A 21,223-nucleotide genomic window follows, 5' to 3' on the forward strand; every position below is an offset into this window, starting at 1 on the left:
TTGCAGTAGTCTAGTCTTGACAGGATAAGGGCTACTGCCACTGTCTTCCTCGCAGAGAGTGGAATAAAATCAAAGAATTTTTTGAGACTTTTGATTGTTTTAAAGCACCATAGTGAAATATGATAAACAGGGGTCTGGTAACCCCCAGAGACCAACAGGACAGTGGCATAAACCGACTTCAGCTATAACACACAGACCATCATAATATGATTGAAATGAAATGGAAATGAAATGAAATGAAATGAAAAATTACACTTGTATAGCGCATAACCACCCGGAGGCCTCGCAGCGCTTTTTGAATTGAATTGAATCATGCAGTCAGATATAACTTGGGTTCCCGGTTATATGGTATTTTTTTTTAAAAACCTTTCTGTCTGTATTTATCCTTATTTATTTTTTTGCCATCTTATTTGTATTTATCCATATTTATTTTGTGTTTTGAGCATAAATGGAGCTGTAAAATTGTATATTTCCAGGTTTTAACTCTTGGATGTGCACTCATACATGGGTGTCTTCATGTTTCATCAAATTAAGCAGCCACATATAACAAAAGACTACACTCACAGGTACATATTAGTTTTGTATCACAAAAATATGTTAACCTACGCCTGTATTTAAGGACATCTTATACTGGGTTTTAACTCTCAATGCTATCTATCTACTCCACTTTTGCCTTGAATTTTTAAAATACAACATGGAGAGTCTCTCGCAAGAAGCGCCATTTTCAGTATTTTTCCGCTTTTAAAAATAAATACAGACATGAAACATGTTATTGTCTGTCTGTATTTATCTGTAAAGTCAGTCAAAACGGAAAACCAGAAGTCTTAAATATAACACACTGGCCTACGCCGTGAAAAAGCAGAATAAAACGCCCTCTGATATCACCAAGACATTTTCTCAGAAAGGCGATGGAATTAAGTACTGTTAGATATAGCACACAGGCCTACGTCATAAGAAAACAAATAAAGTGCTCTCATATCAGCAAGAGATCACTCACAAGGGCGACTGAATAAAGTGTGATTAGATAGAGCGCACAGACCTATGCCGCAAGAAAAGAGAATAAAGTGCCCTCTGATATCATCAAGAGATCTACTCAGAAGGGCGACGGAATAAAATGTGGTTAGATAGAGCACACAGGCCTATGCCGTAAGAATAGAGAATAAAGTACCCTCTAATATCATGAAGAGATCTTCTCAACAGGACGATGGAATAAGGTGTGGTTAGATATAGCACCCAGACCGGCCTTGTACAAAAACAAGATAAAGCGTGCTCTGATATCGCCAAGAGATCTTCTCAACAGGACAACAGAATTAAGTGTGGTCAGATATAGCACACAGACTTACACCATAAGAAAAGAGAGTAAAGTTTGCTCTGATATCGCCAAGAGATCTTCTCATTAGGACGGTGGTATAAAGTATGTTCTGATTTCATCAGGGCAAAGTGACACTCATCCCACAAAACTATAAAAGGTGACTTGTAGTTGATAATAACTCTGACTATTGAACTAAGATAAAACTTGATGTGTTTCTTCTTGTGTACCTAAAGCACCGAAAAACCAAGACATTGTGAACCAAAGCTGAGAGCAGTTTTCAGCCTAGTGATTGGTGTGTGGTACCAGACTGCCTTAAAGAGGGACCCGTGTGAGGTGGCCCATAGCCCTAGGACATTGGCTCAGCATCATCCGCAGCCCTCACGCATATAATACACGATTGTTTGAGTCTTCATGCTTTTGCGCTAAGCTAGCTGCCACATTTACATAACTCCCTGATGTTTCTGGTCCACAGCTGCAGCAGGTCGATCTACTGGGGATTCCAATCAAATCTTTGGCAGACATCGAAAAGGAGGTGAGTCGAGCTGTCGTCTATCTCTTCACAGTTTTTGTATGAGTTTCTGACAATGCACTGAGTTAAACCATGCGTACACGCTTTCAACAGAGGGATTCTTACTGATATCGGGTAAGGTGCCTAATAGAGTTCTAGGCGCTGGCTTGCAGCGCAGCATTGGTGGGTGGTCCCTGTGCGAGACTGCAGTAGTCGGACAGGTGTCCTTAAAGCCAGTGCTTGTAGATACACTTAGGTCTGAGCAGTCGGTGCTGCTGTGGTTGTTTTTATGTGGGGTCCATAGGGCGGGATACTGGTGCGGAGAGAACCTGGCGTGGAGACCCCATTCCCCAGACTTGCGCCTCATTGTTGCGGCTGTGCCTCATTCGCACAAGTGCACCTCAAGGTAAGGAGAGGTAACTTATGTCCTTAGTTGGATAAAAATGAGTTTTTCTGCCGCAGTGGAGTTTAGGCGTAAGATAACCTCGTGGAATAGAAAGGCCTTGTCGCGGTGGACTCTGAAGCGAGAAGCAGACCCTGGTTTTAGACTGTACATTCCCGAGTTTTGCTGGTGCTCTGTCAGAGGCGGCTCCTCTGTAATGGCGGAGGAGCGCCGCCCCACTTGTCAGTCAGTCAGCGAAAAATAAAAAGATAAAACAATATTATCATTTTACTTTCCACTGACACAATGTCCTTGTAGGACGGGGCAGGGCTGGACCATGGCCGGGGGAGGAGTGATGGGCACTGTAAAGTGTTTTGACGGCTGTCTTTGGCCAGGACGGCCAAACACACATGCGCACTTAGGTTTCTCCAACCCAGCTGTGTTTCACAGGTGCGTTTGAGAAACAGCATAGACTCCCAATTACTGTCTGAGCGGCAAACCAGGCCACTTAAACCAATCCTGGCGCTGCTCTCATGTGAGGTATAGCATGAGAGCTGCGCCGGGATTGGGTGGGGAGCCTGTGCCCCGTTGACTGCCGGGAGGAGAGCCGGAGAAGAGCACTGAGGCGGCCGGCGTCGACAGGCATGTTTTGTTATTATTTATTATTCTCCTACACCCCCCACGCACACTCTGCAGCTATACGGCAGCCGCCACTGGCTCTGATAGGATAGTTCTCAATCCAATGTAAACCTTGTTCTTTACATTGTTTGAGGGAAGCAGCAGGGACAATATGAACTGGACCCAGGTTTATATCATCATTGTTCCATTTCTAGCTCCCCGTCATGTGCATGAGTGACCACCGGTCACTGATGCTGGCAGTGAAGGCATTAGTAGTGTTGTATGTAGCGCCACGAGGTACGGTAGGGCTGTGGTGAGCATCATTCATGCATTTATACCCTTCTCTGCCTCGGTCAGTTGGAGTGATCAGGAGAGTTCTTTTGTGCTGAAGGTGTAACTTCAGTGACGCTTCTCAATACCGACCACCAGAGTTCAATCAGTGCCAGGGCCAGCTTTAGGGCAGTGCGACTGGTGCGGCAGCACCGGGCTCTGACCTGTGGAGGGGACCCTGACCCAGGTGGGGGTGCTGTGTTTAGCAATAACATGATTGGAGGGATGAGGAGCACTTTTGCCCGGTGGTAGTGAGAGAATCGGAGTTGGCGGTCATGGGGCGGGGGGCGTCACATATGATTGTCGCACCGGGTGCCGCCAGCGCTAAAGCCGGCCTTGGTCAGTGCGAACAATACCGTGGTGGCACGGCAGGAAATAAGGAAAGGAAAACATGTGTGTAGCACAACCCGGCACAAGCTGAGTGTATGAGCTGAGATCAAAGAACACAGAAGGAAACTGAAGCATGAGCTGATCATTTCACATTTAGCCACGCTCGGATCTGGTGCCCTGGACAAGCAAAAGTGATACTAAATGAGCACTCCAGAGAGAGCAGGGTCTGGGTGCTAGGGAGCAGGTTGTGAGCAGGCTGTAAGTGATTGGAAGCAGGTTCTAGGTGATGGAGAGTAGGTTCTAGGTGCTAGGGATGAGGTTCTAGATGAGATTAGGCAGGGTAGGCAATAGAAAGTCGGTTCTAGGTGATAGAGAGCATGTTCTAGATGAGAGTATGTAGTAGGTAGCAGGTTCTAGGTGATACAGAGCCGGTTCTAGATGAGAGTTGGTAGTAGGTAATAGGATTCAGGTTCTAGGTGATAGGGAGCAGGTTCTAGATGAGAATAGGTTGTAGGTAGTATGGAGCAGGTTCTATGGGACAGGGAGTAGCAGGTTCTAAGTGACAGGGAGCGGGTCCTGAGTGACAGGGATCAGGTTCTAGATTAGTAGAACGTAGGTTCTAGGGGACAGGGAGCAGGTTCTAGGTAACGGAGCGGGTTCCGAGTGAGAGGGAACAGGTTCTAGATGAGAGTAGGTAGTAGGGAGCAGGTTCTAGGTGATCGGGAGCAGGTTCTAGATGAGAATAGGTTGTAGGTAGTATGGAGCAGGTTCTATGGGACAGGGAGTAGCAGGTTCTACGTGACAGGGAGCGGGTCCTGAGTGACAGGGATCAGGTTCTAGATGAGTAGAACGTAGGTTCTAGGGGACAGGGAGCAGGTTCTAGGTAACGGAGCGGGTTCTGAGTGAGAGGGAACAGGTTCTAGATGAGAGTAGGTAGTAGGGAGCAGGTTCTAGGTGATAGGCAGCAGGTTCTAGATGAGAATAGGTTGTAGGTAGTATGGAGCAGGTTCTATGGGACAGGGAGTAGCAGGTTCTACGTGACAGGGAGCGGGTCCTGAGTGACAGGGATCAGGTTCTAGATGAGTAGAACGTAGGTTCTAGGGGACAGGGAGCAGGTTCTAGGTAACGGAGCGGGTTCTGAGTGAGAGGGAACAGGCTCTAGATGAGAGTAGGTAGTAGGGAGCAGGTTCTAGGGGATAGGGAGCAGGTTCTAGATGCGATTAGGTTGTAGGTAGTAGGGAGCCGGTTCCAGGGGACAGGAAGCATGTTCTAGGTGACAGGGAGCTGGTTCTGAGTGACAGGGAGCAGCTTCTAGATGCGGGTGCATACACCTGTCTAGGTCTGCTCCCGGTGCAACATTGCAGTTATGGAACCCTATTTTTAAAAGCCCCATGACCCGGGGCAGAACTATAACAATGAGATCGACCTGACAAAGCCAGTGCCCCCTAGCCCAGTCGTGATTGCTCCCGAGTCTCTGAGATGCCGTGCAGGGCAGACTCCCCTGTATTGTCGCGGGCCTGCCTTCGCTGCATAGGAGCTTCCGATCACAACGCGGGCTCCCTGTCCTCACAGAGCGGACCTGACACGTGCTGAATGACGGTGAGTAAGAACGCTGAAAGCTACTGGGGGCGGGGGGCGGGGGGCGGCCAGGTTTGAGAGCAGCCACAGCCTCAGTACACAACATGGCAGCCTTTCCTTAAATCATGAACTTGTGTCTCAGGAAGGATGTACCATAAAAGCCACCTGATCCTGGTGCCAGACAGGATATCCGGTGGAGAACTGTGACACTACTTCCTGGGAGCTTCATGAGGGACAGAACAAGTCATGTTTGTGCTAGTGAGTAGTACGACCTCAATGACAGTCTGTGAGAAGTAAGACAAAAAATTAGTATTCATATAGCACAACGCTATCACTCCTAGAGGTATCTGGGCGCTGAGGTTGCTGATGTTGCTGCGTCTGCATCGAAAATCCAGAGACGTTTTCTGAAGTCCGCTAGGGAGGGTGGCTTCCAGAGAGAAGGTCATTCCAGGTCTTGGTGGCAATGTAGGAGAAGTAGTGACCCCTTTGCGGCAGCGATGAATGCGGGGACGTGAGTGAGGGCAAGTGTCTTGAGGTAGATGAAAGTTCAGCCAGTGGGTGATATAGGAGGTCTTGAGGGTAGAACGAAGTTCAGCCAGTGGTTGCTATAGGATGGTCCTTCGTCGTGGAGAGCTTTGTAGGCGAGCTAAGCATCTTGAACTGGCATCTTTTCTGGATAGGGATCCAGTGTAAGCTTCGGAGGTAAGGAGAGGTGTGAGTCTGTTTGGGGAGGTCCAGGATGAATCTGGCTGCAGCGTTCTGTATGGTCTGGAGTCTTCTGAGGAGCTCAGTGGGGATTCCAGTGTATAGAGCATTGCAGTAGTCAAGGCGGCTGATGACGAGGGCCTGAGTGACCGTCTTTCTGGTGTTTACTGGGAACCATCTGAAGATTCATTGGAGCATGCGAAGGGTGTGGAAGCAGCAGGAGGCAACTGTGTTGACTTGTTGTTTCATGGTCATTGACTATTGAGGATTATGCTGAGGTGGCATGCATGGTCCGTTGGTGTGGTTGAGGGACAGGAGTCCTTCTGGCCACCATCTGTGGTCCCATGTGGAGGTGTTCCTACGAGAACTATTACCTTACTAACAAAATCGGTGACAAGCACTACCTCAGTGACGCAGTCTATGAGAAGCACTATCTCAGTGATAGAGTATGACACGTACTACCTCATTAACAGAAGCTATGAGAAGCCCTTCCTCGGTGACAATCTGTGAGAAGCACTACCTCAGTGACATAGTCCGAGAAGCACTACCTCAGTGACCCAGTCCGTGAGTAGCACTGCCTCAGTGACACAGTCTGTGAAAAACACTACCTCAGTGACACAAATTATGAGAAAGGCTACCTCATTAACACAATCTATGAGAGGCCCTACCTCGTTGACACTGTGAGAGGCACTACATCAGTGACGGTCTGTGCGAACTACTACCTCAGTGACAGTCGTTGAGAAGCACTGCCTCAGTGACGGTTGTTGAGAAGCACTACCTCAGTGACACAGTCTGTGAGAAGCTGTACCTCAGTGACACAGTTTGTGAGAAGCACTACCTCAGGGACACAGTCTGTGAGAAGCTGTACCTCAGTGACAGTCTGTGAGAAGCACTACCTCAGTGACAGTCTGTGAGAAGCACTAACTCAATGACGCTATCTGTGAGAAGCACTAACTCATGGACACAGTCTGTGAGAAGCCGCACCTCAGTAACACAGTCTGTGTGAAGCACTACCTCAGTGACAGTCTGTGAGAAGCACTAACTCAATGACGCTATCTGTGAGAAGCACTAACTCATGGACACAGTCTGTGAGAAGCCGCACCTCAGTAACACAGTCTGTGTGAAGCACTACCTCAGTGACAGTCTGTGAGAAGCACTAACTCAGTGACGCAATCTGTGAGAAGCACTAACTCAGTGACACAGTCTGTGAGAAGTACTACCTCACTGACAGTCTGTGAGAAGTACTACCTCAGTGACACAGTCTGGGAAGCACTACCTCAGTGACAGTCTGTGAGAAGCACTACCTCATTAACACAAGCTATGAGAAGCCCTACCTCTGTGACTTAGTCTATAAGAAGTGCTCAGTAACAGTAGCTATGTGAAATATTATCTCAATGTAACACTTTGTGTCTAAAGAGGGGTGTTTTAAGAAGAGATGCAGTGTGTCAGACTTGAGTACCCCCGTCATGTCTGCGTCATGCCACAAAGCCGGTCGTACCAGCTCTTTTTGACGGCCTGCTGGGTTTTTAGATAGCAATGACTTTAGTGCCGCCCCCTCGTGGGAGTTGTTGGTAGCACATAAAAAATATTGATGAACATCTTGTAATATGAAGATGGTTGTGTTTGGGGTGCAGCGCTCTTCCAGTGCTGAGAATCGTCATAGGGTTGAAAGGTATGCCTGATCTGAGAGCTGTCCCCTCTGGGTATGTACCAGGTGGCCTCGTTCTTCATGCTGCTTCCAGAATGCAGGACCCCACCTGCTGGTGTAGGTTATTTTCATGCAGTGTGCACCCCAGTCCCATGTGCTACAAAGTGGCATGTGTTGGGCCTCCTGGAACTTGAGATGTTGCATGTAACAGGTTTGACCAAGTATCAATACACCTAGGCTAGGTTCAAGGATTTCCAAATCCCCATGCAAAATGGGACTTTGCTGTTTGAGCACGCCCTTTTTCCTTTGACGAAAACTTTTTAGGCTATTTGTTTTACTGTGTTGCCCTCTTGTGGCCTTTTGCAGTGGGACTAGAAGTCACTTGTCTATGATGCCCGTAGCACTATGCCTGTCTTCATGGATTTATTCAATTCCTGCCATGAAGTTCCTGTTTGAGTCCCTCCCCCACAACATTTAGGTACCGCCCTTGGTGTCAAAGCGTTTAATGGAAAGTAATAAAAGAAAACATCAACAAGCAGGTCAACAGCTCTATCTACCAAAGAAAAGCCTGCACTTCTTTGCGGTTCTTTGTTCATTTTACCATTCAAGTTTTACCTAAAGCAGATTCAACTTATTAGCAGTAAGGGGAGTGAAATGCAATAAAACACTGTAAAAAAACAAGGTTTTGCAGCATGAGTCTTTTACGGATCCACATAATGTGCATTATTCCGCCATCTAGTGGTTGGGTCCGGAACGTTCCTATTTATTAGTAGTCCTTTTTCTATATTTAGTTATTCTATATTTAGTTAATTATTTTTGGGGCATCTACTGTCCCACCATTTGGTACTTAAATAATCCAGACAAGGTTTTGATGTTAAGAACTAGACAAGCTTCTCTATGCGTGAGCAAAGCCCATGGGAGTCCCACACTTGGTGGCTGCAGAACCGACATGGTTTGGACCCGAAGCGTAAGAAAGAGTAGTTGTTGTTAGAATCAAGCAGCTCTAAGAGAGTTTGAAAACTAGTAAATTAGTCTCGGTTCTGAATCCGAGGATTTGCAGTGTACTGAAGAAAGGATCTGACGTCATAGCTGTGCATGGTGCCTTCATGTAAGGTAACATTGGGGTTACTGCTCTGTGAGTATGTGCTTGGAGACGTCTGGCCTCTTCGAGGCACTTAGTATGGAATCCTGACAGTCCGTAATGATTCTGTTTGCATCCAGGGACGGCTCCTCCATGTGGGCGAGGAGCGTTGCCCCACTGCTTTCTCGCAGTGCGAGAAGCAGAAACTTAAAATGGTATTTTAAATACCATTTTATGTTTCTGCTTCTCGCAGAAGTGTTTGGTTGGGGGTGGGTGTGTGAGGTTTGGGGAGTAGTGGCTTGGCCACTGCTGAGGGCGCTGACTGTTTGCTCGTCCCTCTGGGGCCGACCAGACCAGTCATGCGCACTCTGCCTTTTATCCATGTAGGCTGCATGCAGCCTACTTGGAGAAAATGGCCTCCCCATAGATGCCTGGCTGTTCGGCATCCCAACCAATCACAACCCTGCCATTGCAGCGTTGTGGTTGGCTTAGGGGTGGGGAGGCAGGCTTCCCGCTTCCACGATGCGGGACTGGGCCAGCGAAGGTACGTTAACGTTTTATTTTTTTACATTTTAAATTAAACCTCATACACGACCCACCTCCTCCCTCACCCGTAAGCCATGCCGGCTGCGACTATGTGCATCGGAGTTCTAGATGAGAAGTCTGCTAGAAGGTAGCAAGTGCTTAAGAAAATACTTAAGCGCTATAAAAAATATGTTAAATAAAGAAACAGGACCAGATTTTTCCATGTTTTCGTATTATTGCATGTAGTGGTAAGAAGCGCTTTGCGACGCCAAGTCACCATCTATAAGTATGGGCCACTTTCTTTTAATCTCCTTTTTTACATTTAAAAAAAAAGGCAAAGCGTGGTGCTGGAAGCTCTGGCTGAAGGCTGGTAATGATGTGCACGCACTTTCTCCTCTCTAAATAATTAAAATCTGATCATTACCAGAGGCCCGCGGCTCCCTTTATTTGAAGAAAGAAATGGCAGGCCTTAACCCTGGCTGTCTTTTACACGTGTACCATTTCAGCAGGAAAATGCAGTGTTTTGTCCTGGTGTTTCTTTCAACTGCAAGGCGAGGAGGCTCTAATTAGGACAAGGAATACTGAATATTAATCATTCTCCGAAGAGACAAAGGGGGCCCTAATTTAGGCACCTAATTACTGTGTGCTTGCAAATTCTGCTGTTTGAAAACAGCCTCTGGAATTCTTAAAATGCTTAGTTTTTAGTGTACAGGAATATAAGCCTCTCCACATATAAATATGGAATGTAATATTTTGTATTTGCAGCCAATCCCCCGGAGTGCATTCCAACGAAATGTTCTTTAAATGAACATATTTGCTAACTGGCTTGATTTCAGTTTCTAAAACATTGGCTCCAGCAATTAGGTATTTTTTTCTGCTCCCAAAAGGCCAGGCAAATTCGTCTTGATTATAATTGCTCTTAGCCACGCATAACTAATTTGTGTCTTTTTAAAGTGTTAATTAGCAAACAGTTTGCGCTGACATCTTTATGTGTTTGCATCTTGACAAATAAGGCGGCGCGCGCCTTTTGGCCGCGGGCCCGCCGTGTTGCGTCGAGGTTACCTTCAAAACGATAAAGTCGAGAATTCAGATGCTTGGGTTGGGAATTAAGCCCTCCGCTCGGGAAAAGTTCACCTTAAAAAGACGGAGCGTTAACACGTTCTTCAGCTAAGTAGTCGTACTTAGAACTTCCATTAAATTATCTGTTCAAATAAAAGATTCTCCGACAGCTCAGCTTGTCGTCTGTACTTTATACTGAGTACACGCCTCGTCTTTTTCAATTTTTCAATTTATTTGAAGAACTTATTCGAAGATCTGCGTGTACCTGAAGCTTTAAAGAATGACTACATTGAGAACTGTGGCCCAACATCGCCATCTTGTGCTTGTTGTAGGAGTTGCAAACATTTGGATTTTAGTCGGACAACATTTTCTGTCTTTTTAAACCTTGGGAAATACATAATGAAAACAGTCTAAATACAAGCTTGTCACATTAGACATAGCAAATAATTGACCATCAAAATTCCACCCAAGTTAAAAACTGAAGGATTCATTTAAATTGCCAGATTAATTCAAGGTTTTGATCCTCTTGAGTTCTCCATGTAACCCTAGCTTTATGGTACGTACACATAACGACGTGGTATGGTATAGACATTGTAATTATCCAGCAATTTGTGAAAATTATGCAGCAGGTCGACGAAATTATGCTGCTGGACAAGGAACCTGCAAGCGATCTCAGGATCGCTTGCATGATTACTATGCCTTTCATGTTTCGCTTTTAAAAAATATTGAAACTAGTTTTAAAATATCTTTAGTTTTGTTTCCCTGGCGCATGATTGCTATGTTGCCTATCTTTGCTGTTACGTGTGTATTTTAAAAAGTGATCCTCATTGTGTTTGGTGTGCACATTTCCCCGCAGCCCTTACCTCATTTACACCGCTTCTGCCAGCGCCCCGGTCCACCACGGGTTTTCCCGTTTGTTGTGGAGGGCGCCGGCAAACATTTGGGGTCCCTCACTGATTGGCACAAAGAGGGTCACACGGGGCTCGACACGCAGGCTCCACCCTATTTAGTCCGGGTGGCTGGAATTTTGCCGGTTTGTTTCTCAGGATCGCTTGCATACTATGCTTTTCATGTTTCGCTTTTAAAAAATATTGAAACTCGTTTTAAAATATACCAATCTGACTGCCTCACTAAAATCATCTAGAGATCTCTTCAAAATCATCGACGCACTTTCCGTGCCCAAAACGGCTGATTCCATAGTTGAGACGCAGGAGCTCTGCGACAAGATCGCAAGCTTTTTCCATTCAAAAATAGCTGATATTTATAAATCACTTGAAATTCTCAACTCGGAGCTGGATGCTAATCCCGCAACATCCCTTCTCCTTCCCTCACTTCTCCAGGTTAGGATTCCCAAATTGGGTTTTTCTGTTTTCCTGCAGATGACGCTGGAAGAATTAAATCACCTCCCCGATAATATCAAATCCTGCTCGCCTTTGGACCCTTGCCCGCTCAAAATTCTGAAAGCGTGTAGGGAGGTGACTCTTCCCCCACTACTGGAGGTTATAAACCTGGCTATTACCGAGGGGATCTTCCCCCTTTCTTGGAAAACAGCAGTTGTTAAACCCCTTCTTAAGAAGGCTTCTTTGGATCCGGGAGACTTAAAAAACTTTCGCCCCATCTCCCTTTTACCAGCCCCTGCTAAGATCCTTGAGGCGTATCTGAACCGCCATCTTTCCACCTTTTTGGAGAGCTCAAATTTGTTGGATATGTCTCAACATGGCTTTCGTAATGCTCACAGTACGGAGTCTGCCCTAACCGTTGTGATTAATAACATCCGCTCCAAGCTCGACAGGGGCCACACCACTCTCTTGGTCCTACTTGATCTTACGGCAGCCTTCGGCACCCTGTCCCCTTCAGTCCTGGTCTCTAGGCTTGAGGGGATTGGGGTTGGAGGCTCCGCCCTCAGCTTATTGGCTTCCTTTCTCCATCATAGAGTACAGAGAGTCAAGTTGGGTAACTTTCTTTCTCCCTCTCAGTCAGTGCAATGTGGGGTCCCGCAGGGCTCCTCGTTGAGTCCCCTACTATTTAACATCTACATGACCCCACTTGCCAAAGTGGTGAGATCCTTTGGATTTGAGGTGCTCCTCTTATGCCTCATGCTCCGCAGGATCTACAAGTGGATCCCAACCGAAACAAGAAGAACGGTGACATAGGCCCTCGTCAGCAGCAGACTGGACTACGGCAACGCACTCTATGCAGGAATCCCAGCCATACACCTACAACGACTACAATGCATCCAAAACGCCTCAGCCCGACTGATCGCCAACGTCCCCCGCCGCAGCCACATCACCCCCCACCTGAGAGACCTACACTGGCTTCCCGTCGACAAGAGGATCACCTTCAATCTCCTCACCCACGCTCACAAAGCACTACATAACGCCGGACCGGCCTACCTGAACAGCAGACTCAACTTCTACACCCTGATCCGCCAGCTCCGCTCCGCCAGCCTCGCCCTCGCCGATGTCCCCCGCATCCAACGAACAACCTACGGCGGCAGATCCTTCTCCTACCTCGTCGCCAAGACCTGGAACACCCTCCCTACCCACCTACGTCAGACCCCAGATCTACTCGCCTTCAGAAGACTCCTCAAGACCTAGCTCTTCGAGCAGTAGCGGCACCCCCTCCCCTCAGCGCCTTGAGACCCTCACGGGTAAGTAGCGCGCTTTACAAGTGTTCTGATTGATTGATTGATTGATTATATTGCAGAAGTCCCCCCTCCATTTCAAAGCCAACATACAGTGTAAGTAACCAGAGGCTTGGTAATGCAAACCCCAACTACTGCTGCATGATTGACATTGGGTGCCTAACTAAACCTGGCTAGCAGTGGGGCAGAATCAGGTGGTGCCTATTGTATGTTCCAATCTGCAAACACAAGACCACATGAAGCCAGCCTTGACATCACTCCTCTGGCTCCTGGTTAACTCTTGAATTAACTTAAGGATTCTGTGCTGTGTGGTCCAGTCCTGCCATGGAAAGGGCAGAGGAAGCGCACCACACTAGCTCTTCAGTACACCGCAGTCAGAAATCGTCACTCTACCAAGTCTATCCTGTTCAAAGAGAGAAGGTTCCAAAGAATCAAACATGAAGTCTCTGGTAGTACAGAGACTCAGACTAGGAACAATCAGAACTCATTCATTTATGAGGACAGAACCAAACCGTCTCCATTTCACAGAACTCCTGAACCTGCTCAGGCTGGTCTTTGATTAAGAACCATCAGAAGCTGAAGTGACCACAAGGTGACGGTGCAACGCCATACAAAAAAATCTTGTAAGGTGCTAAATTACTTACTCTCACCATTGTTCCTCCAGGCCCATCGTGGGGGCAGGAGAAGTTATGCGGCAGAATGTCTGCTTCTGCTGAGATAGTTGCAGCAGCAAAGCATGAGATTGACGATTAGCTATTACCATGATAGTAAGCGTGTTGTCTAGCCCCACTTTTAGAGGAAATGTGTGTTGGAGGCATATGAGCTGTAGATCGTATACTTATGCATAGATCGCAATCTGGTGTGAGGCTCAGATGTTTGCACTTTGTTTTTGTCTTGGAAGAAGTCTTTGCAGTCACAAGGTAGGTAACTTCTCCTTAGGACGATCGTGGGCATGGGCATCAACTCCATCTCTAGATTGTTTTTTTCCAGTATCGGGTACGGATGTGATTTGCTGCGCTCCGGGTTGGTGTTGGTTTCGAACCCCCCTATGCCGCGCAATCCCTCTTCACTCGACGTTATTGTCTCGCTTGGGTTTAGCTTTCGACGTGCATCTTTAAAAACAACTCCTCGATCTTCGACGTGGGCTGTTGGGCCTACCTGTGACAACCACGCCTGCAGTCAATGGAAAGGACTCCATTCAAAAAATTCCCCAGGTGTGGTGCTAAGTTCCCACACACGGACTTGCACATCTCTGCCTCTCCCCGGAGTAGGTAGACAGAAACTGAGAGGCCTGTGCATCGTTCAGGCCGAAGAAAACCATCCGTGACCGTCTGGCTCAAAGTCATGAAATGTCTTGCAGATCCCAATGTCCAGCTGTAGCAACAAGGTGATAAAGAAGACATCTCCATCTCCGAGGCCGACAACTCCAACGTAGAAGAGGAGAAAATCACCCCGGCTCAGCAGGCCGTGAGTATCGACTCCCCTCTCCCTAAACCCAAACCTAAGGCTCGGGTAACACCCTCGCCCTTGGGTCGACACATGCAACATGGCTTAGACGCCCCGCCCTCGGGCCCGGCTATGAAAGCCTTATATAAGCCTTCCGGCTTGGGGTTTGAGCCAGCCCCAGTCTGGTGCCGAAAAGTCACCTTCTGCACCGAAGCACAAGACCAAAGATGTGCCAAGCCCTTCGTCGGCACCAAAGACAGCCTCGACGCCGAAGCCCTCGACGTTGATACATACCAAGGACAAACATTCGGAGCCGAAAACAACTCCAGAGCCGAAAAAATTGTTGGAGCTGAAAAATGTCTCGGAGCCACAAACTCCTATAACAAAACTTAAGGAGTCCAAGACCCCACAGAAAACCTCAGACACTCGGTCCAAAGAACATTCGGACCCCAAATCTTCGGCACCAAAAAAATACATTTTACCCACACAGTCTGTACCTGAGTTTTTATTGATCTACAGACTGGCAAAGTCGTCGCCAAGCCTCCAAAAAAGAGGCAACTGGACACTTCAGAAGAATCTGAACTACCCTTAAAATGAAAGGTCAGTACTAACACCTCTCTACCTCCTTCTCCTCCAGCTGATCAAAATCTCTCAATTTCTCCACCACACTCCCCACAACATACTCTTTAATCTCAAACACTAGATGATGATGATGATCATTGTTGGACCCGGCCTCGTGGCGTGGTCCGCCCCTGTTCCTCCGCACCCTGTGAGCGTAACCCTGCACCCTGAGTTCCCTGCGCAGCCCCCGTTAGAGTAGCGGCCCCTGAGTTTCCTGGTCGTCCTACTCCCTGTACGCACCGAACCCGTACCCGGCGACCAGGCCTGCATGCCCCCCGCCGAAACCTTGCATGCCCCACAAGGCCCGGCAGCCATTTTCCCTTCCCGAGATCCCTGACTCCCTGGGCCTAGCGTGACCCCGGCCCCAGCGAAACCCCAACTCCAAAGGCGCGCCAGTCCCGGCTGGGGGGGTAAAGGGCTCCCCAATTGAGATAAGCCAGGGAGTTTCGATGGCACCTCCGGCCTCCCCTGAGAGACTGGTATCTGTCACACCTTTGGCCCTCCCCTGTGGGCCAGTTTCAATCGCACCTCTGGCCTCCCCGAGTGCTGGCTCCAGACCTGCTGGGCGTCTGGGAATTCCCGGACGCATCTTCCAAAGAGATCAAAGAGCCAACCGCCGCGCCAACGACCAGCCCCCAAGGCATGAAACCTCCGCCTGCGAGGATCCGGACATCAAAGGGCTCCTGGACTATATGAAGGCCCGCACCACAACTAGGAGCAGTTGTATCTTGGACCTGAAGCCTGCTGATCTGATCGCGGCTGACCCTAAGAAGAACTCATCTTGAATCGCTGAGCCCTGCTGACGCTGACGCGGCTCCCTCTTCGTGACTCGGAACTGAACCACCTGAGCCCTGCTGACACTTTCGCGGCTCCTTCTCAAAGACTCTCGGAGCCCTGCTAACGCTGTCGCGGCTCGAGCTTGAACTCGCAACCATCGGAGCCCTTCCGATGCTGTCGCGGCTCGAGCTTGAACTCGCAACCATCGGAGCCCTGCTGATGCTGTCGCGGCTCGTCCTCTCTAAGACCTCGGAGCCCTGCTGACGCTGTCGCGGCTTGAGCTTGAACTCGTACCATCTGAGCCCTGCTGATGCTGTCGCGGCTCCTTCAAGAACTTCTCCAGATCGAGCCCTGCTGACCTCGTCGCGGCTCGAGGAGTACTCTGGTCCGGCTGGACCATCGAGACCACCATCACAACCGAGCCGACTCGACGTGAGTGAAGCAGCCAGTACGACCCTCATCTTCCGTATCCCCCGGCTCGAGGATTGAGAGCTGTGTGCAGGGTACGCCCCGTACTGGCCCAAAGGCTAAAGACTGTCCCGCTTCCCTCTTCCCGAATCCTCAAAGACTTTGTGATCCCTCAATCATTTGTACATAAGAGTGCTACTTTCTTTTTACTGCATATAAAGAACTTGTTACTAGAATCCAACGGTGTGGTGTCTGTTGGTAAGTGTGGTGTGAGCTCAGTGTGTACGATCCTAGACTCGAAGTCCTCCCCGGTGAGGACCTCACGATAAGACTCGGCAAGATCTGTGGGAGAGGTGGGTCCTGGGGTGGTTGGGTGAGCAATACCTGGCCCTCTGAGATCGCCTCTTCTAACATTGGTGGCAGCGTCACGATAAGAACCTACGTCTAGGGATCGTACAACTGACACACTACCCGTACAAAACCATGAGCCTCACGGACAACGAGACCACCTTCCAGATGGAGCGTGTGGAAGAGTATACGCACCGAGAGCTGAAACAATTTTGCAAAGATCTCCATATCCCGACAACGGGATTAAGCACCAAAGAAGACTTTCAAAAAGCCCTGACAGCCTGGGTGGAGGCCGGAGCACATCCTCTCCCGCCGGCAGGAGACGGCGGAGACGGAGGGCCACTGGCCGAAACCCGCGCCCAAGGGGATGAGAGAGCAGAGTCCCCCACGCGGAGTCCCAGCACGGAGAGAGGTCTGTCGCCAGAGGAGATGACAGGCCGAGAACGCAATCGAAACCACGAGCTGGAACTAGCGTGCCTGAAGATAGAAGGAGAGCTCAAGCTGGCCGAGAAGAAGCTAGCCATCGAGCAGTTGCGTCTGCAAGGAGAACTGAAGGGGAGGAAACTCCAGAGAGAACACGAAGGGAAACGACTCCAGCTGGAGCACGAGTGCGGCCTGAAGGAGATCGAACTGAAGGCCCGGAGCGACGACAACCGAGCATCAGGGGCCCAAGAGCCCGTTCCCCCGGTGGAACCCAAGGTCCACATCCCCAAGGATGTGGTCAAAGAATATTATAAGAACGATGATATCCAGCAATGGTTCAAGGCCTACGAAGTCGCCATGACCTCCCACCGAGTTCCACAGAAGGATTGGGGGGCCGGGCTGTGGGGTAGGTTCCTCAGCGAAGGGAGGGACACCCTACTCGACCTACCGTCCTCCGAGCAAACCTCCTACAGCCATATGAAGGAGGCCCTCCTCACCCGGTACGGGCTCACCCCAGAAATGTACCGACAAAGGTTTCGAGACTGCAAAAAGATCCCCGGCACCACGTGGGTAGAATACGTGAATTTCTACAGCCGGGCCCTGGAAGGTTGGGTCAAGGGCAGCAAAGTAGCCACCTTCGAGGGGATCATCGACCTCATTGCTTATGAACAATTGTCCCTAAATTGCTTTGTGGAACTCCGACAGCACCTCCTAGACAGCAAGTTGGCTGACCCCCGGAAACTGGCCGTCGAGGCCGATCGCTGGGTGAGCACCCGAGTCCCTCGGGGGCCCGGGGGAGAATCTGGTCGAAACGAACAGGGATATTCCCGCCCGAGGGGAGGTGGGGGTCAGAATAGACAGAGGGGGTCCCAGGTAGGGTCCCCACGCAGTCCCCCCAAAAACCAGCCCGGCACCTCGCCTCTCACAGCGCGCGCAGGGTTCCCTCCAGCCAAGCCAGGGCCCCGAGTCAGCCAAGCCTGCTTCCATTGCCAACAGCCAGGGCATTATGCCAATGACCCTCAATGCCCTTTGTTCAAGAAGCCCGCCGCTGCGGGTCCCCCAGCGCGCCAGTTAGCCTCTGTAGCCATAGAAGAGGAAGGGGAGGAGTATTTCGAGGGGGGTGACCCCGCAGCTATGATCTTAGTCTCCCTGGGTGATAGGGAAATGGTTCCCGGAGCCCCTCTGCCAGACAACACCGAAAAATACCGACAGCAAGTAGTCGTCAATGGCCACCGCATAGGGGCGCTCCAAGACACAGGGGCCAGTATCACAGCCGTAAAGTGTCACTTAGTCACTGAAGCCCAAATTGTACCCCGCGCTTCCTGCAGGGTGATCGCAGCTGACAATTCCGTCCGCACCTGCCGGATAGCTCAAGTCCCGTTCGAATGGGGGGGCGTCTCCGTAGAGTTACGAGTAGCGGTCCGCACCGACATGCCCGTGGACTGCCTGCTCGGTAACGACCTGGAGAGCTCCCCGTGGAAGCAGGTAGAGCGAAGGACCCACCTGGAGATGGTGGGCCTTCCCGAATGGGCCTGTGTGAGCACTCGTTCCATGACCGCCCGAATGGCCTCCCCCGAGGGGGTAATTCCTGAGAACTCCCAGCCAGTCCCCGAGGACCCCGCGGTCCCTGTGGCATCTGAACGCCCCGAGCTGTCCCCCGAGGAGAGCCTCATCTCCGACGCAGGTCCCCTCGGGCCTGACGTCGAACCGACTCCGAGCCTGGATGACCTTCCTGAGCTGGCCCAGTGGCGCCAGGAAGGAGGACCGTCCCGGGAAGAATTTTGCATCGAACAGACCTCCTGTCCGTCCTTGGTTGGGCCGCCGCCCAGGCCGCCGGTGACCAGTCCGGCTCCCACTTTGTCTATTGGGAAAACAGCCTTTTGTACAGCAAACAGAAGTCCGCCGAGCTAGGGTCAGCCCGGGTGCTGGTGGTACCCCTACGCTTCCGCGGCTTCCTCCTGAACCTGGCCCATGATGTGCCCCTTGCGGGACATCTGGGACAGGACAAAACGTATCACCGCCTGGTCACCCACTTTTACTGGCCCGGCATGCGCTCCGATGTGGAGGCCCACTGCAAGTCCTGCCCCACGTGTCAGTCCAGCGGGAAGAGTGGAGGAAGGCGCAAGGCCCCCCTCCAACCCTTCCCCGTGGTCAGTACCCCCTTTGAGCGGGTGGGAATAGATATCGTGGGGCCTCTCGACCCCCGGACCTCCTTGGGCTTCAAATTTATCCTCGTTTTGGTGAACCATGCCACCCGCTACCCCGAAGCCATTCCCCTGCGAACGGTGACGGCCCCCGTAGTGGGGCGGGCCCTCATGGGGATCTTCTCCCGGGTGGGATTCCCTCGAGAAGTAGTGAGCGACGGAGGGACAAACTTCATTTCGAAGTACATGAAATCACTCTGGCAGCAATGTGGGGTGACGTACAAGTTCACCACCCCATATCACCCCCAAGGTAACGGTCTGGTTGAACGGTTCAACCGGACCCTCAAAGGAATGATCATGGGACTCGAAGAACCCCTGAGGCGCAAGTGGGACGTCCTCCTTCCCTGTCTCCTCATCGTGTACCGCGAAGTCTCCCAGAAATCCTTGGGGTTTAGCCCCTTCGAGCTGCTCTATGGGCACCCCGTCAGGGGGCCCCTCAGTCTGGTCAAAGAAGGATGGGAAACGGCGGCCCCAGAGCCCCCTCCAGATGTGTTTCGATACATCCTGGCCCTCAGGAACCAAATGCGAAAGTTCCGAGTACTGGCCGAGGCAAACCTCGAGGCCAGCCAAGAAGAAATTAAACGGTGGTATGACCAGAATGCCACTCTGGTCGAGTTTCAGCCCGGACAGCAGGTCTGGGGGATGGCCCCCATGGAGCCCTGTGCCCTGCAAGACAAGTGGACATGGCCTTTCAAAGTGGTGGAGCGCAAGAGCCAGGTGACCTATCTCATCGATGTACAGTCCCTCAGGAACCCCTTGAAGGTCCTCCACGTGAACCGCCTCAAACCACACTTCGCACGGTCTGAGTTGAGTTTACTCCTCGCCACTGACGATGGAGAAGAAGAGGAAACGGAGCCTCTCCCTGATCTCCTGTGTGCAAAGGAAAGTGATGGCTCCGTAGAGGGAGTGAGCCTCTCCTCCTCCCTCACCCCTGAGCAGCGTGAGGACTGTCGCCAGTTACTGGGACAATTCTCCCACCTTTTCTCCCTCATCCCCGGCGTCACCAGTTGGTGCGTCCACGACACCGGGGATAGCCCTCCGGTACGGCACAGAGCCTACCGCGTCCCTGACAGAATCCGGGCCTGCATCAAGGCCGAAGTCAACAAAATGCTAGCCTTCGGAGTGGTCGAAGCCTCTGACAGCCCCTGGGCCAGCCCCGTGGTCCTGGTTCCGAAGGCGGCCGCCCCCGGGGCTTCTCCCGAGCTGAGGTTCTGCGTCGACTACCGCGGGCTCAACGCAGTCACCAGAACCAACGCCCATCCCATTCCCCGAGCAGACAAGCTTATTGACCGCCTGGGAGCTGCTCGCTTTCTCAGCACGTTCGACTTGACCAGCGGATATTGGCAGATCGACCTCACAGAAGGGGCCAGGGAGAGATCCGCTTTTTCCACCCCGGATGGTCACTACCATTTCCGGGTGATGCCCTTCGGAATGAAAAACGTCCCCGCCACCTTCCAGAGGCTGGTTAACCAGGTACAGGCTGGGTTGGAGGAGTTCAGCGCTGCATATCTGGACGATATCACGGTGTTCAGTTCACACTGGTCCGAACACCTCCAGCACCTCTGGGAGGTACTGATGGCCCTGCAGAGGGCTGGTCTCACCATTAAGGCAAGCAAGTGCCAGATCGGACAGGGGTCCGTAGTCTACCTGGGGCACCAGGTCGGAAGCGGCCTCGTGGCCCCCCTCCAGCCCAAGATCGATGCAATCGTGGCCTGGGAGGCCCCCACGACCCAGACGGAAGTGCGGGCGTTCCTAGGGCTCACGGGGTACTATCGAAAATTCATCAAGGGGTACGGCAGCATCGTAACCCCGCTCACGGAGTTAACCTCCAAAAACCAGCTGAAGAAAGTCAGCTAGACCCCCGCCTGCCAAGAGGCATTCGAAACATTAAAAGACGCCATGTGCACTGCCCCAGTGCTACAGGCCCCCGACGACTCCCGAGAGTTCGTGGTCCAGACGGACGCGTCCGAACATGGCATCGGCGCGGTCCTATCCCAGGTGAGCGAAAATGGCATCGACCAGCCAGTGGCTTTCCTTAGCCGGAGGTTACTCCCTCGAGAACAAAGGTGGAGCACCATCGAGCGGGAGGCCTTCGCGGTGGTTTGGGCCCTAAAGAAGCTGAGGCCCTACCTGTTCGGTACTCACTTCCGGGTCCAGACGGACCACCGACCCCTCCGGTGGCTAATGCAGATGAGAGGGGAGAACCCCAAACTGTTGCGCTGGTCCATCTCCCTCCAGGGGATGGATTTCACTGTTGAGCACCGGCCTGGTGTTGA

At 50.9% G+C, this 21,223-nt stretch overlaps 1 protein-coding gene across 3 annotated transcripts in view; it reads left to right on the forward strand.

The window, feature by feature from the left end:
* The window catches only part of MVB12B (multivesicular body subunit 12B), a 465,376-nt gene that overhangs the window by 401,687 nt on the left and 42,466 nt on the right, over positions 1-21,223 (forward strand). For all 3 annotated transcript variants that reach the window (XM_078646102.1, XM_078646101.1, XM_078646103.1), the window contains one exon: positions 1,785-1,844. In XM_078646102.1, coding sequence (XP_078502228.1) covers positions 1,785-1,844 — 60 coding nt within the window. The remainder of the gene's footprint in view (positions 1-1,784; positions 1,845-21,223) is intronic.

This window comes from Lissotriton helveticus, chromosome 5_1 (assembly GCF_964261635.1).
Source record: "Lissotriton helveticus chromosome 5_1, aLisHel1.1, whole genome shotgun sequence".
In the NCBI taxonomy this organism is placed as follows: Eukaryota; Metazoa; Chordata; class Amphibia; order Caudata; family Salamandridae; genus Lissotriton; species Lissotriton helveticus.